This window comes from Leopardus geoffroyi, chromosome C1, assembly GCF_018350155.1.
Source record: "Leopardus geoffroyi isolate Oge1 chromosome C1, O.geoffroyi_Oge1_pat1.0, whole genome shotgun sequence".
In the NCBI taxonomy this organism is placed as follows: domain Eukaryota; kingdom Metazoa; phylum Chordata; class Mammalia; order Carnivora; family Felidae; genus Leopardus; species Leopardus geoffroyi.
In genome coordinates, this window is record NC_059328.1 from 7,417,369 (window position 1) to 7,434,506 (window position 17,138).

At 44.9% G+C, this 17,138-nt stretch overlaps 1 protein-coding gene across 30 annotated transcripts in view; it reads left to right on the top strand.

Moving 5' to 3' along the window:
- KIF1B (kinesin family member 1B) overlaps positions 1-17,138 on the top strand; it is a 147,280-nt gene that overhangs the window by 113,558 nt on the left and 16,584 nt on the right. For 15 of the 30 annotated variants that reach the window (XM_045482103.1, XM_045482111.1, XM_045482120.1 and 12 more), the window contains 9 exons: positions 411-501; positions 2,265-2,383; positions 3,012-3,067; positions 3,500-3,700; positions 5,165-5,273; positions 6,620-6,686; positions 7,635-7,719; positions 11,312-11,417; positions 14,072-14,098. In XM_045482103.1, coding sequence (XP_045338059.1) covers positions 411-501; positions 2,265-2,383; positions 3,012-3,067; positions 3,500-3,700; positions 5,165-5,273; positions 6,620-6,686; positions 7,635-7,719; positions 11,312-11,417; positions 14,072-14,098 — 861 coding nt within the window. The remainder of the gene's footprint in view (positions 1-410; positions 502-2,264; positions 2,384-3,011; positions 3,068-3,499; positions 3,701-5,164; positions 5,274-6,619; positions 6,687-7,634; positions 7,720-11,311; positions 11,418-14,071; positions 14,099-17,138) is intronic. The other 15 variants (XM_045482131.1, XM_045482116.1, XM_045482121.1 and 12 more) reach the window with 4 other exon arrangements.

The window sequence follows — 17,138 nt, forward strand, 5'->3', positions numbered from 1 at the left end:
AATGCCAAACACAGGCTTTAGCACGACCTTATAGAAGCCTGAATATGCCACATTTTTTCTACACAAAATGATTTTATAATTTTTTTTTCTCAGTAAAATATGTTCCTACAAAGAAACAATAATTCCCTGAATTCACTCTTGCTCTGCTATCAGAGGTCTTGCATATGCGGTCAGGTGGCTAAGTGGTCAGGGTCAGTTAATCTTTCGGTCATTTTTGAAATAAAATCTAAAATGCTATCTGAGTGATCATGGAAAACGTGCATTACAAGGAACTGCAAATTACTTGGCTCAGTGAAAGCCTCTGCTGAAGTAGGCTGCTCCTTTCCATACGATCCAAGTCAGGTTCCTACGACATCGATGTTGATGAAACTGTTTAATGTGAAATTCATGTGTCTTATTTTTTTATTAAGCTTTTTGCATCGCCATGATGAAGCGTTCTCCACTGAACCCCTCAAAAACAACGGCAGAGGAAGTCCTCTGGGCTTTTATCACGTGCAGAATGTAAGTGGTTTTTGCCAAAGGCCTTGCAGGTTTGGGGGCCCCCATAGCGGCTGGTGTTAGGCCCTCCTCCTGTGTGGGCAGCCTCTGGCTTTCTCAGCCCAGGAGGAAGGATCGTCCAAACTGCTGTGCCTGGGGTTGGGGTGGGGGGGTGGGGGGAGCTTCCTGGTGAGAATAGACAATGGAGGGAGTGGCTAGAGCGGTGAGGTCATCCTCAGCAGACCGTGCAGCCAGCCTTCCCTGTGTAACAATGTGGGGGTTGGTCTGCCAATAAAATCTTCCATCAGTTTGAATGTAGTGAGTTGTTTTTAGCGTTTCCTTCCTAGAAAAATAAGCACGTTTAGTAGGAGTTTTGTTAAAGTTAACCTATTATTCTTTAAACTAGAAGATACTTACGTTGCTCAGTTGCAAATAAGGTTAAAAAAAAAAAACAACTATGTTATCTTTTGTAGCTAAATTAAGATTCAGTCTGTTTTCCTTGCAGCTGATACTATGATTAATCCATTAGTGCCCCTTACAGCTCTCTCAGACGTGGAGTAAGACAACAGAGCTTCTGTCTCTTCCAGGAAGGGTCACCCAAACTCTGTTCAGAAGTCGTCATCCTCACAATAGCTAACATTCTTTGAGAGCTTATTTTGTGTCAGTCACTGTTCTGAGACACTTGTGTGTCTTAATTCGTTTAATCCTCACCTTTCTACCGCAGACCCTCATGACCCCCAAATGACAGCTGAGATAACTGAGGCGCAGAACAGTTAAAGTCACTCACCAAGGTTACAGCGCTCACAAGAGGCAGAGATGGGGTTTAAGCCCAGAGCAGTGTGGCTGTGGTGTCTAGGATATTCACTACGACCTGAACCACGCTCCTTCTCTTGTTAACCGTATTCGCTCTCTAAAGTCCGAGAGGAAAGGACAGCTCTGAAGACGGAACAGCAAACACGAAACCCACTTTCTTTATGTTTAATTGCATGAGTATGAGCATGCGTGTATCTGAGAAATACTCATGAGGATAGTGTGCACAAGCACTGTGCTGAGGCCACCAGGGAAGAGTGATGAATCACAGAGGGTTGTGTCCCGGAAGAGCTTAGGATGATAGAGAAATAAAACGCATATTGAAACAGTAGTATCACATGGCCTAGAGACCTTACTTATTAGCAAGGTATTTGTTAAATGCAAAGGAAGTAGAAAGAAGGGCAAGTTATTTCCATTAACAGAAAGATACTTTAGGTTACTTTTTCTGTGGGGCTAGGGGGCGGGGTTGGTAGTTGGGTGGGGAAAGGAGGTGGGAACTTTCTGAAGGATGTAGCGTGATAAGAAAAGGTGGGTCAGACTTGGTTATGTACCTGGTGCCTTGTCAACAGGCATGGTTTTCTCACTGTTGTTACTATTCAAGCCAGGCCTGGAAGTCTGCGAATGACTTACAGGCACAGAGACAGGAGCAGGCCTTAACAGGCAGGGCGATAGCCTGCGCAGGTCCTCAGGCACAACAGGGGAGAGAGGAGTGGCAGGTGAGTTTATGCCAAAACAGTAAGTGTGTAAAGGGCAGCAGGTGCAGATGACGGAGGGTCTGGAAGGCCTAAAGTTTATTACTAAAGTTGCTTTAGAATGAAAACCAGTGCGGAGGCCCTGTCTTGGTGTGGGAGACCCGCAGAGTCAAATCCCCAGCACACCCTGGCTCCTCAGGAGTGCTAAAATTCTGACTGCAGCAAAAATGTGGGTTTGTTAGAGTAAATCATTCCCTAATCTAGCTTGGCTTTATTCCTCATTAGATTGCAGTGGAGGTCACTGAATCATTCGTGGACTATATCAAAACCAAGCCGATAGTATTTGAAGTCTTTGGGCATTATCAGCAGCACCCGCTTCACCTGCAAGGACAGGACCTTAACAGGTTTGGACCAGAGAAGCAAAGATTCTTGTTGCTGATATTATCGTTGGCTTGTTCTTACTGTCATTGCCACTTGACGGGAAGGAAGAAATCTTTTGCGGGACTAAGAGAACTGAAGAACACTTTTCTGTGGTCCCTGATAATTTCCTCTTTAGAAACGTCACCACCTTTTTTCTAAGCCACCGAACCACTAATTGTAGGTAGAGCGCATTGAATTTTGCCCAGCTGACCTGGGGTGCTATCTCTTTTGTAGGAAGAGACTTTGAATAGGATAGAGAGTTGAGGTGATGGACATGAGAATTCTGTGTAATTGTTCCTAACTAACCCAGAACTATATGAAGCATGGGCTGTAAGTAGAGACGTTGAAAGTGATGAGGAGAGCAGCAATGGGGCCTTTTGGGAGATGGCAGAGTGTCCGTGTTAGCAGAAAACTTCTCCTGTTTGTTCACTGGGACACCCAAGGGCACTGTTGTTAAAATGTCTTAGCCTCAGTTTCACTGTGTGGGGTTATATCTGGTATCTGATATTAGGCCTCATCTGCAAGTGCCAGGGATCCGTTTCTAGAGGGGATTTAAACACGCCATTGATGGGACCCTTTCTCAGTCTTGAACTTTGTCCCCTTCCTTTGCAGCCCGCCTCAGCCATCTCGACGCTTCTTCCCTCCGCCCATGCCGCTCTCCAAGCCAGGTGAGCCCTCCTTGGGGTGACACGGCTCTGATTCTGATGGCTTTTCAGGTAGAAACCATTTGCACATTCCCGCTCCACTTGGTGTGTGCTTACATATTCCTGTGTCTAGCAGGAGCTGGGATTCTTGGTTCCTGATTTAAATGGGAAGTCAGAAACGATAGGGCTCTCTCTCCCTGGCAACTTTCTGGTCTTCTTATTACAGATTTTGATAAGCTCCCTGTCCCTAAATCTCTCTGCTTTTTGTATGTAACTCCTCATAACCGATTGGCGACCGCGCGTTTCTTTGCGTATCAAATGTATTCTGCATGTTCATTCATCTGTTTTGCTTTCTCTTCATTCTCATCCTCTCTCCTTGTTGCCCACTTGCCACCTTCCCACCCCGCCCACACTTGCTCTCCACCTCCGTACTGCTGCTCTCCATCCTGCCTTCAGACCATGAGAGAAAGATTGAACTGATTCGGTTTCTTGTAGCTGACTATGTGAATGTGCATGTGTTGGACGCGGTTTCTGAGCACGCCAACGCGCTTGCTTCCTCCGCTGTTGCCACCTTCCGGGATGGGGCAGACACATCGCCCCCTTTCCTCCCTCTGCCAGTTCCCAGCTGCCAGAGTGAGAGGGCACCTAAACGAGATGGTTAGTAGCCGACTTAGCTCTGCCTTAGATGTAGAACCGTCCTCCGGGCTCATCCTAAAGCCTGGCTCCCTGCCTACGAAACGCTGGGGTTTCTCCTTGCTGCTTGACCCAAACGTAGAGTCTAGCATGTTGTCAGGATCACGTTTCCTTTGGAGAGATGTGAGGACACACCTTCTCTCCTTGTGCCTCTTTCATATCGCCACATAAGGTGAGGGCCTCATTGTGTTTGCTCGTTTGGATTCTTTGTAATGGTATCTTTAATTTTCAAGATTTTTATTAGCGAGTGGGTTTTGGTTTTGTTTTTTTAATGCTTCTGATTTCACTTTCTGACCATCAGGTGATCACCAGAATCAGTGACACTATTTTTTTCTTGACTAGCATCACCAACTAGTGTGGAATTCAGCTGGAGTGAATAGTGCAGACAGGCTAACATTTGACTGGTGCTGTATGTATTGGGCCCCTTTAGATACTTCCTGGGTATCTGAATACCCAGGTATCTGTGAGTGGGTCCTCACGATACCTTTTCAAGATAGCAGGCTAAATATTAATGATCTACGTTTTGTAGATGAGGAGACAGACTCCCAGAGATTAAGCAACTCAACCCAAGTCACATGGATAGTTAGCGATTGAACGGTATTAGATCCCAAGCCACTGGACTCTCACTCCAGTGCTCCCAGGTTCTGAGCAGAGAGCGCTCTTTGTATTGCCAGATTTTAGAATTTCTGTGTAGTGTTTCAAAATACCCACCATGTAGAATTTGGAATTCTTGGAAATACTGTGTTTTGGGCTAACTTATTTCACCAGTACAGTTAATAATATGGAATTTAAATGTGAAGAAAATGTGTAACATAAGATCATTTATAGAATCCTGTATTTGCATCTTGGACCAGTGGTTCCTAAACTTACCCACACATTAGAGTCCCTAGACGGGATTCAGTCTTCTTGGCGGACTGGGTCCCACCCCTGGAGATTATGATTTACTTGCCTGGGCTTTGCTTTAAGATCCCTGGGTGACTCCAATGCGCAGGGAGGTTTGGGCACCACTGGGTGGGAGCACGGGTTCTCCTTCACGCACTCCAGCTTTGAAGAGAGCCTGTGACGTACGAGGCTCTGTCCACACTGTCTCTCCCACAGTGTTACCATGCTACACATGCCAGAACATATGACAGTCTAAGGAAGGTTTTTGAATAGTTTTGTGAGCACGTTCACTCTGCACGAAACCCATTTTCTCGTCAGTGGATACTGTTTGTTGAGAGGCAGAAAGAAGCCGACTCTCCATTTTCCCAGTTCTCTGAATTTAGAGGCACTAATGCTGTAGATGGTGACATTTTTCCGAGTCTTCCGCATTGAAATGGAGCCCTGACTTTCGTTGCCTTTTTCCCAAGTGTGTCCTTGAAGAGAAGTTTATACTTTTACTAAGTAGACTTGGACCAGATTTTGACGTTTTCTAAAAACTTTTGAAAGTTCCAGCTACCAAGTTAAACACCATGAGCAAAACCAGCCTTGGCCAGAGCATGAGCAAGTACGATCTTCTGGTTTGGTTTGAGATCAGTGAACTGGAGCCTACCGGAGAGTAAGTCCAACTTTCTAAATTTTTAAACAAGGGCAAAGTTTTTCAAAATTAAAAAATGCAATTTTGAGCCTCTCTGCTCATATTCAGGTTAATGAATCATCGTCACCGTTGACTTCCAGTTTTAAATGGAATTTTTGGTGGTGTTATTCTTTTGAACTGGATGTTTGTCAAAGAAGGGACTGTCCAGAATACTAATTTGCCTTCTTGTTAGCAACAGCAAGAACGTGGAGACTGGCACCTTGTATGAGGGAAGAAAACTTACACAGTGGGTTTTCATGGCAGCAGAGCAAAGGGGATCAGAAGCATTTTGTGCATAATATAGTCACAACTTATCTTAATAATCTCAGTGAGAGGATTTGGGGGCAGAATGTTTCTTTAGACCAGGGTTTCTCAGCCTTAGCACTGTTTTGGGCCAGGTAAGTCTCCGTCATGGGGGGCGGTCCTGTGTATCGTAGGATATGTAGTTGCATCCCTGGCTTCTTCTCACAAGGGGCCAGTAGCACCTGCCTTCGGTGTGACAACCAAAAATGTCCTCAGACGTTACAAATCACCCCCGGTTGAGGTCTGTTGTCCTAGATGAAAAGAATCAACATCAGCTTCCTCTCTGTGTGTGAGCTGTGTTAGAGCGAGTGGTGAATATAATTCTTGTTCACAGTTGTCTCTAAATTGCGTTTGGAAAAACACAAATAAAGATCCCATTCCTGAAACAGAGGCAAGGGGCTTTGTTGGTTAATGTAAAGGGTAAGGAAAAAACGTTATCCTAATGATCCTCTGTTTATAATGCTGAGTACCACCCTCACAGTCATCTCCATGAAACATTTTTTGTGTTCCTACTGATAGGAGAGTCTGGCTGTATGAGTCCCGTATTTCGTTGCCAGTAGTGACACGGCTTGAAGAAGCTGCACTTTCCGTACACAGATCTATAATGTGATTATAACTAGCGTCACGAGGGAGACATAGTTATAGTAGTAGTTTCTACTGAGTTCATTGCTTTCTGACCCTTAAAAACTACCTGAAATCTGAAATTACCCCTTTCCTACCTCCTGACACTTGCTGTTGCAGTTGTACATTATTTATGGAATATCTGTCGCGCAGGAGGCTGGGAGGGAGCCAAAAATGTTACTGTGCTTTGAGCACTTGGGTCTAGTAAGGGGGATGTGGCACGGATACGTGAGAAGGTCTATTAAATGCAAGTGACCGTGTGACTCACTGAATGCCCACATGGTGAGGAAGACCAGGGAAACCGAGACCACTGGGGGATGTCGCAGCAGAGAAGACCTTGCGGGCCGGAGCCCTCCGCGCAGGCGTCCCGTCTGACTGCTTTCTCTGCATTTCTGTCCTTCTAGGTACATCCCAGCCGTGGTTGACCACACAGCAGGCTTGCCCTGCCAGGGGACATTCTTGCTTCACCAGGTACTAATGAGGGAGCCAGAGAGGGCCTAGGGGAGAACCGAAACAGGGCTCTTTCTGTGTCTCTGTTTTCCCTCTCCACTTTAAGCAGATTTGGGGATCAGGAGACATTGTACTTTTTTTTTTTTTCTTTTTTTGTACGCCTTTTTAATGTTTCTTCCTCAGACCTTGGCTTGTGTTATACCCTTGCTCATACGTAGAAATATATTTTGAGAGACCTATTTTGAAAAAGACTTTTATTCGGCTACTATAATTTGTGCAGCTCGCATGTCATTTTATACAATTTTATTTTCTTGTATATAGTTTCCATGTTTGGAGACCGTATGTTTATAGTTAAAAGTTCTTAATGGGGATAGAGGATGAAAGTTGCAATGGACTAAAATCTGGCCATGAAATACAGGTGTCCTCCTTTGGTAAATCAAAAGTGGGTTCGGTCAGTGCTCCAACATGCTTATGCCCGGGGCGCCTGGCTGGCTCCGTCAGCGGAGCCCGTGACTCTTGATCTCGGGGTTGTGAGTTGAAGCCCCACATTGGGTGTAGAGATTACTTAAAAGTAAAATCTTTAAGAAAAATGCTTATCACCCAAGTGGGCATAGGAGCTGAGGGTCTCATATTCTGGGTCTACCATCTAGTCACTTGTTCTTAAAGCCATACCAGAACCTGGCTCTTCCTCAGTCCCTGACCTATATCCCTTTGTTTAGAGTAACCGTGGAGGGGCGCCAAGGCGGCTCAGTCAGTAGAACATGTGACTGATCTCAGGGTGTTGTGAGTTCAAGCCCCACATTGGGTGTGGAGGCTACTTTAAAAAAAAAAAGAGAGAGTGGGGACAGCATCTCCCCCTCTCCGTTCCTCTCGTCTTGCCCACCCCCACACCATGCAGTCCAGAAAACGGCACACAAGAGGAAATCCTAGATTGTCCCAGCTAAATTACAACCCTGCTCCGTTACCTAGGGCATCCAGCGAAGGATCACGGTGACCATTATCCATGAGAAGGGGAGTGAGCTCCATTGGAAGGATGTTCGTGAGCTGGTGGTAGGTGAGTACATTCCCTCAGCTGAGGACAGAGCCAGGCTTTTTAGAGGAACACAGGGAATGTGCAGAAAGAGAGTACTGGAGAATATGTGGCCTAGAGTTTGAAACTACTCTGTTTCTCAACTCCCATCATTAGGGATATGTTATTCAAGCAGCCATTATTTTTTTAATGCTTGTTTATTTATTTTTGAGAGAGGGAGAGCAAGAGAGAGCGAGATTGGGGGAGGGGCGGAGCGGGACGGGGAGAGAGGGAGAGAGTGAGAGAAGGAGAATCCCAAGCTGGCTCTGTGCTGTCAGCACAGAGCCCGACACAGGGCTCAATGTCATGAACCGTGAGATCATGACCTGAGCTGAAATCAAGAGTCGGATGCTTAACCAACTGAGCCACCCAGGTGCCCCGCAACCAACCGTTATTTTACTCAGCTACCATGGGAATGGCTCTGTTTTATTTATTTATTTTTTTAATTTTTTTTTTTTTCAACGTTTATTTATTTTTGGGACAGAGAGAGACAGAGCATGAATGGGGGAGGGGCAGAGAGAGAGGGAGACACAGAATCGGAAACAGGCTCCAGGCTCTGAGCCATCAGCCCAGAGCTGGACGCGGGGCTCGAACTCACGGACCGCGAGATCGTGACCTGGCTGAAGTCAGCCGCTTAACCGACTGCGCCACCCAGGCGCCCCGGGAATGGCTCTGTTTTAAAGCTTCTGAGAGCATATAAGAGAAGTGTCTGCTCATTGTAAGCCTGCGGTTTTGTTGAGGAGGCAACATATGTATGTGCAAAGCAGTGGGGGGGCGCCTGGCTGGCTTAGTCAGTAGAGCATTCGACTCTTGATCTCAGAGTCATGAGTTCAAGCCCCATGTAGAGTGTAGAGATTACTTAAATTAATAAGTAAACTTAAAAAATAATAAATAAATAGAGCAGTTTGATGAGTAAGTGCCAAAATGAGGGCAAGTGAGAAAGACCCCGGGCTGAGAATTAACAATAGAAAGGATCCAGGAGGATCTTAACAGATGTGGGAAAAATTAGAAGGTTCTCATTTGTCTTGTTTTCCATACACAGAAACATCTTGAAAAGAGAGTCAGGAACATGTCTAACATGCAGATGGCTAGAAACCCATGGCCAAGGTCTCCTGATGAGAAGAAAAAACTGGATAAACCGTATAAGCTTTAGAGTCCAAGGCAGGGTTCTGGATCCCGTGTTGCCATGGACCCCTTTGGCAGTGGGATAGCCTCAGAATTAATGTTTTTAAATGTAGAAAATAAAGTACGGTTGACCCCTGAACAGAGTAAGGGTTAGAAGTGCAGTTGGATAGGGGCATCTGGGTGGCTCAGTTGGTGAGGCATCCGACTTCGGCTCAGGTCATGATCTCACGGTTCGTGGGTTTGAGCCCCTTGTTGGGCTCTGTGCTGACAGCTCAGAGCCTGGAGCCTGCTTCAGATTCTGTGTCTCCCTCTCTCTCTCTCTGCCCCTCCCTCCCTCTCTCTCTCTTTCTGTCTCTCAAAAATAAACATTAAAAAAAATTGTTTTGAAGTGCAGTTGAATATTTGCATATAATTTTGACTCCCCACAATTTAACTGCTAACAGCCTCTTGTTGACCAGAGCCTTCCTGATAACGTAAACAGTTGACTAACATGTATTTTGTATGTTTTATGTATTATATACTATATTCTTAAAGTAAGCTAGAGAAAAAAAAACGTTATTAAGAAAATTATAAGGGGGGTGCCTGGGTGGCGCAGTCGGTTAAGCGTCCGACTTCAGCCAGGTCACGATCTCGCGGTCCGCGAGTTCGAGCCCCGCGTCGGGCTCTGGGCTGATGGCTCAGAGCCTGGAGCCTGCTTCCGATTCTGTGTCTCCCTCTCTCTCTGCCCCTCCCCCGTTCATGCTCTGTCTCTCTCTGTCCCAAAAATAAATAAACGTCGAAAAAAATTATAAGGGTGGGAGGGTGCGCCTGAGTGGCTCAGTTAGTCAAGCGTCCGACTCTTGTTCTCAGCTCCGGTCTTGATCTCAGTGTCATGAGTTTAAGCCTTGCTTTGGGCTTCACACTGGGCACGAAGCCTACTTTAAAAAAAAAAAAAAACAAAAAAACCATGGGGGAAGAAAATCATAAGAGAAAATATATTTACAATACTATCCTGTATTTACTGAAAAAACAACTGTGTGTAAGTGGACCCATGCAGTTCAAACCCGTGTTGTTCAAGGGTCAGCTGTACATAGGGTTACAAAGGGAACTAGTGATACTGAGATTGCTCAAATACTAAATAAATTCATAGTATAAGCTTTTCTTCATATTAATGCATTAAATGCATTAAAGAAGCAGCAGGTCTAATTTCTATCACTCAGAGCAGTGATGAATGTTGAGATATTCTACCTTAGTATGACATGAAAACATCTGATTTCTACAGGGATAGAGTCACAGCTTCTGCTGATTTTCCTGTGGATTGTCTCCTCCCTTCATAACTGAAGGAAATGCCAAATTTTAGTCAGAGGCTCATGAAAATAAAGTTGTCATTTTTTTTTCTCATTCAAGCTCATGGACCTCCTGAATTTTATACATAGACCCCTTGAGTATCTGTGGACCACATTAAGAACCCCTAGAAGGGAGATTGTACTCTCTTCTGTCTAGGGTAGTGGTTTTTCAAGCTTTTTTTTTTTTTTTTTTTATTGTTTTTTTATTTTAACAAACTCTTGTGTAGTCCTTACTCTATACCAGGTACTTTTCTGAATGCTCTAAAAATATTATTTAACATAACAAATATATAACATGGTTTTAACAATCATGTAAGGGAAGAATTGCTAATCACACTTCATAGAAGAGGAAACAAAGACTCAATGTGCCTAAGCTTCACAGCCAGAAAGTGTTAAAGCTGAGATTTGAATCCAGACAGTCTAGCTCCAGAGGCTGTGCTCTTAGCCTCTCTGCAGTACGTCCCCTAGCGTTCACTGGAAAACAGAGTTGTAGGATTTTGAACAGGAAAGTGGTGGGGCGCCTCCGTGGCTCAGTCGGTTAAGCATTCGATTTCAGCTCAGGTCAGGATCTTCTGTAAGTTCGAGGCCCGTGTCGGGCATCTATGTTGATGGCTCAGAGCCTGGCACCTGCTTTGGATTCTGTGTCTCCCTCTCTCTCTGTTCCTCCCCCACTCACGCTCTGTCTCTCTCAAAAATAAATAAACATTAAAAAAAAATTTTTTAAGTGGTATAATGAAGGCAGTGGCTTCAGATGTCTCTGTAAGGTGAGTGTAGGGTGGACTGGAGAGGGGGATGAGGTGAGCAGCCAGGAGATCAGTGAAATGGCCATCGCAGTGTTCCCGACGGGAAGGGGGTGACCTTTGTGAGCAGGAGGTGGTATGAGAACTAGAGGTTGAGATGAGTATGAGAAACTCCAAACAAAGAGTCAGTAAGGTTTCACAATTGACCAAATGTGGGGAGGAAAGGGAAGACAACAGGGGGAAGAGTGGAGGGCCATTCGGTGGTTGGCTAAGTGACCCTTCCGGCACCCGAAGGTACACAGGTTTAAAAGTCTCTCTTTGGCTTAATGAGTTTCTGTTGTGTTGTTAAGTGTACCCCTGTCCTAGTTTCTTTATTCTTCCTCGTAGGCCGGATCAGGAACAAGGCTGAAGTGGATGAGGCTGCGGTCGATGCTATCCTCTCCCTAAATATTATCTCTGCCAAGTACCTGAAGTCCTCCCACAACTCCAGCAGGTAGGGCCCCTGGGCAGCGTGATGAGTCAGCCCCGTGCAGGTTGACGCCACACCGTTAGATTCCCCATTCACCGGTGACTCCTGTCCAGGGGCAGAAACGAATTCCTCTTTCACTTCAGACATCCCTTTCCTCCCTGCCACTCTGCTCTCCAAAAGTAAATAATTGTGGAGTTACATGTATGTGGATCCATTACCAATACTGAGTGAAAATACTCTCTCCGGGATAGAGTTTGAGTAGATGAAACACAGTCTTAGAGACGAGAACAGAAAAAGAAAATTCAGCATTCTTCCCAAGGGTTTAAAAGTACAAATTAATTATTGCTGAGACTAGGTGCTCTCCTATGAAGTGGTTGCTGTGGGAAAGGTCTGTGTGTCCTAAGTGTCATGGAAACGTGCCCTCCTGGGCTCAGCAAACCCTCCTGTGTTTATCCTTTGCTGCTGCCAGCATAGGCTCCAGGATTCTTAGTATTTGCTTTTCATTTTCGTTCACTCATAAAGGAGATAAATTCATACGTATAAACTCTTCTGACCAAGGTTATCTGCTGTAAATAATGAATTTTACTTTATTTTTAATTTTAAACTGGCTTCCCTTAAAATTCCATTTTATAATCAAGTGATGACAGACAATGCTTAAAGTACATAGCCAGTCTACTTTCCCATGTCAGACTGGAGATACATCTTCTGGGCCCCTCACGTCCCCAGGAAAGGAGTTCTGTCACTGTGCACAGAGACTCCATTCCTGTATGTAGCAATGGCTGGGAAACGGGTGGCTGTGTGTGCAGATGTGGGCTCAGAACACTGCCTTTGCATTACAGGAGGACTTCTGGATACTTCTGTGTATTCCTGAAAAACTTGCTCACATCTATGTTGGGAAGAGGGAGAGGAAAAATGAGACAAAAGGCAGAAATGGGATTAAAAGTTTGGGCCAGAGTTAATTTTTTTCCACCGTTTCCTTGTGTTACAGTTTTGCATAGGAAAGAGGAAAAAAAGCAAATATCTGTTCGCTTTTTGCCTGTAGGAGGAGCTGCAGGCGCTGTGAGGGAGAGGGACTGAGTATGAGGGGGTACCTGTATGGGGGGCCGGGGCGGACAGAGGGACAGAAGCGTGCTCTGGTCCTCCCTGGTCCATTCCTGGGCAGAATCGTGAGCAGTACCATTTCTCTGAAGTCCTCACTAACCCTGCACGGTATCCTCGCCTGCCGAGGCAGCCGGCATGCACCATGTTTTCTTTGCAGCTATGAGAAATAGATCCTAAGTATTCCTAGGCTACTTAGCAAAACTCACAGGGAAGGATGGTGTTTGGTTGAAACACTGGTTGAGCTAAATGGCCTGTGTTAGAGTGACCTTCGGAAGTCCCGGGATTCATACCTGGCCGCAGGTCAGATGCAGCAGGAAATGAATTTGGCTTTTGTCAAAAGCAGCTTATCTTCCACAATAGAGGTGTAGAGTTAATTAATCAAAAAAGTTGGCCAAAGTCAAGGAAAATAGAAAGATATGCACCTTGAACGTTTTAATTTCAGCTCCATAAATGTACATTATCTTGTCAAGCTCTTGCTATGGGGCCAAGGCCTTGTCTTTAATTGTAGCCTTATTTATTGGACTTGGGACGCTCTTTCTTGCAAAAGCACACCCATAATTCATCATCTGTGATTTTTAATTTTGTGGAGCAAGAAGTAGAAACCTCCGAAGAAAATCTAATGGCAAAATCCTGTCAGCTTTCTATCATCTGTCATTACAATTTTAATATTTCCCTTTTTTATATTGATCACACCCAAACTTAGTTTGACAGCTGTTTTTTGACAGCTGAGTTGTTTGACAACTCAGCATTATCAAATCGTTTAAAAATGTTCAACTCAGTTTTGTTTCACTCTGAACAAAAATTATTTTTGCCCTCACGTTACATTGTTTTGCCTAATACTGGATTAATTTAGATAATCATGGTAAGTACAACTGCATAAACAGGGTCAAGACCAGGTACTGTTGACACTTGATAAGCACACCACTCAGTTCTGGGGAGCAGACTGTCTGGGTGGATGAGATACCCATCTAGTTTAGGATGTTCAGCGCGTGATGGACATGCATCTTTCCATTTTAGGAATACGGAGAGCCTAAGCTAATTTGGCAAGTTGCTAAATGGAATTTGGTTAAGAGCTTTTGTTCTTTTCGCCTAAGGTTTAATGTTTAAAGGTGAACTTGAACTCCAGTGTGAGTGTGTTGTGCACGTGTGTCCAGGAGAGAGCACCTCTGGGTATTGATGGTGGCGTGTGACCAACAGGGGCCACTGCAGCTTTTCTTTCCAGTCCCGCATCTGTGTTACCGAATCGCTTTGGTTTTCCCTTAACTCTGCAGCAACTTCCTACCCCTTCCAGTACTGAGTCATCTGCAGAGAGGGGGTGTTAATAGAGGTGGTCTCCACAGTCCCTTCTGTGCCCAGCATTTTCCTTAATTAAATGTTTCGGGAGAGAGGGACCCATGTCACTGTAAGCTGTCTATCAAATTGTGCCCCATGGAGTTCTGTGTCAATTGTCCACTTGAATTTACTTTGCTTAACAGCAGATGTGTCTTATGTATTTTTTTTTCGCTTTTGCTTTCCTCTCCTCTTTCCTTTTTTGTTCCACTGCTGCACTAACAAAAGCCTTTTCTGTGTTTTTGCAGGCTCTTTCTTGATAAGGACATTCCTAGGTATTTTCTGTTTGCTTTTTTGCACATAAAGATTCTAGTCTATCAGAATGCTTTATGTCTTACATTGCTTGGACTACTATTTTAATTTAGTAGTTTTTCCCCGTGCAGACCTAGGATAGAACAACACCTTCTCCGGCACCCTTTGTTCCCCGGGTTTTCCTGATGTGTATAGTTTCACACACAGCTTCTTAAATGATTGGCAGAGTTCGTATTCTCTCATTCCATTCACTAGACCTGTCCATTTAATTCTTGTGCGCCTTCGGGTTTTCCTCTGCTGCATTACCGATTAGAGCGTTACCCCCCTCCTTTCGTGGAATCTCAGGCTGGGTTTTCTGTTCTTTGTCTGTCCTGTCTCTGTCAGCAGCTTGAAAGGTTTGTTGCTCTGTAGCTTTGCATAATTACTCACTGTTTTCTTTGTTTTGTCCTGTGCCGTAGAAGAGACCAGTTTAGCTATTTGGGCAGCTGAGTCTGTGAAAAATAGGCTGTTTATTTTTAAACATTTCTCTTTCTCTGTCAGGACTGCTTGTCTTATCTATTTTCTTCTTTTGTAGTAGAAAAAAGTCCTGGTTCCATAGTGAAGGAAGTCTTTGCCCATCTCTCTTCATCTGATTTAGGGAAGAAAAATGAAGGAAGTGATACATGACAACATAGCCTAAAATGTCTGTTTGGTTTTTAAAGATACACACACACACACACACACACACACACACACACACACACACTGCCATTGTTCAGAACATCTCGAGAAATCCATTTGGGATTATTTCTTAACCACCATAGGAGCCATACAGGGAAACATGTCTCAGGACTCAGCCCTGTTTCTAATTCTAAATTCTCTTGCTAGCTTGATTCAGTTGACATTTCTCACCAGTCTTGTTTCTTAACAACCATCTCTGAAGGATTGCCATCTTCAGTGGGTATTCCAAAAGAATGTGCTGCAGCACCCCCAAGTGCCAAACGAAACAAAAAAAATCCCCTCCCCTGCAAATGCAGGAAGATTTTACTGGAGTCAAAAATTCCTTTTTGTTAGCCAAGGTTCTACCACTGAAATTTCCTCCTTAGGTTAAGTGAAAACCCAACCTGAAAACAGAAATGAAGAGGCTTTTCTTTGACAAATTCAAAACATTTGCCTCTGTTGAAAGAGAGCCGTGAACCCTAAATATTGGCACTGGGAGGTGCTAAGTCACGGTGTGAAAATTTAACGGGTCAGAGATTATAGGCAGGAGGGACAGGGACTTCTGTCCAGCTTCTCCAGAGTAATAGATGCCCTCGCTCTAAGAAGGGGGTTCATTCCACTTCAGCACAGGTGTGTCCAGATCTTGTGGTGTGACAGGTAGGCCCCATTCCAGGTACCTCGACACACACAGGGACACAATAAAAGCAGAGTCTCAGGTGACAGAGCTCTCAGGGAGCTTCTGCCCAAGTAGTGCTTATCACCACCCAGGATTAGAATGTGTTTTAAACCAAAATGAACTATTTGAAACAGGGCGTTGTGGATGCATGAAGTGTTCTCTGCTGAGCCCAGGAAGACTTCCGCCATCCTTTGTGGTTGCTTTTTGAGACCCTTGGTTGCTTTATCTGTCTCTGTCTTGTTAAATGTTTCTTTGTTCCTTGGGTGTCTTTGTATTTTCTTGACCCATCCACACTGCATCAAAAGCTAGGCGTTTGAGAGAGTGGCAGGTACTTGCGGAAGACTTGGATGTGGAAGCAGCTACAAAATGAACTGGTCAGGCTTCTAGAAGAGCTCCCTAGTCTGACACGTGGAGGATGAGGTGTGGCTAGGGAGTTCTTTTAGCAGTGAATTGTTTTCTCTCGACAGTTTCAGGAGAAGGAAGCACGGGCATGTGTTTAGAGAGAAAATGTGCCAGTTGTTTGTCACAGGAAATCTAGAAAAGACAGCAACAGCAAGGTTACCATTTGGGAAGGAGTGAGGAGGAGTGTATTGGGCAGGAAGCACAGTGTGCACAAACGCTTGCCAGCTGAGTCGGGCGAGAGCCCGTAGTGATGGAACATGCGCTGTCGGAGGTAGACACCTGTTACGGAGCCTGCGGGGGCCCTGCGGGGGGACTGCGGGCAGTCGGGGGCTGGTCTGTAACTCAGCACAGCGCTTCAGATGAGACTGCAGAACGGGCAGAACCGATGTCAGGCCAGGTCAGCCCTGTGGGGTTTTACAAAGAAGATACGAGAACAACTTTAAAAAGTTTATAGGTACTCATTAAATCAAGCTTCTAGTTGTTATTTATTTTTTTTTTTTTAATTTTTTTTTTCAACGTTTATTCATTTTTGGGACAGAGAGAGACAGAGCATGAACGGGGGAGGGGCAGAGAGAGAGGGAGACACAGAATCGGAAACAGGCTCCAGGCTCTGAGCCATCAGCCCAGAGCCCGACGCGGGGCTCGAACTCACGGACCGCGAGATCGTGACCTGGCTGAAGTCGGACGCTTAACCGACTGCGCCACCCAGGCGCCCCTCTAGTTGTTATTTTAAATGTAAGATTGGTTTTCATGTGGATTTTTTTTTTTTTTTTTTTGAAAAGTAACAAATAGTAGTTAGCCAGCTCTACTTTAAAATTATTCTTTTTCTGAAACATCAGCTAAGGATAACCACTTGTTTTTTAATTTAAAATAAGACTCCCAGTACTTAAATTATCCTGCCTGTTTCCTCCATCAATCTTCTCAGGTATGTTTGTGACATTTCTGAGGCTCCAGAACCAGACTGTGATGTGAAGACAGGCTTACAAGCTACTGAGGATTTGTTTCCTGCTCTCTTTGTTGACTGATGGAGGAGCTCCTTTTGGCTTTCTTCCTTTAGTTTCTGTCTGTACCCACTTATCCTTTTCATCCTAATCTCTTTGATTGCTCTATTTTTATGTTTACAGGCAGAAAAGCAGGCTTGTGTGTGGGGGGTGGGGGGGAGACATAGCTGAGTGCTCCTGGGTAGTGGGTGGGGTGAGAGACAGGGGGCCTACCTCTTCCTCCGAGGGGATAAAGCCTCCACTGTGTTGTTAGATTTCGATATATTGCAGGTGTTTGTGGGTGTC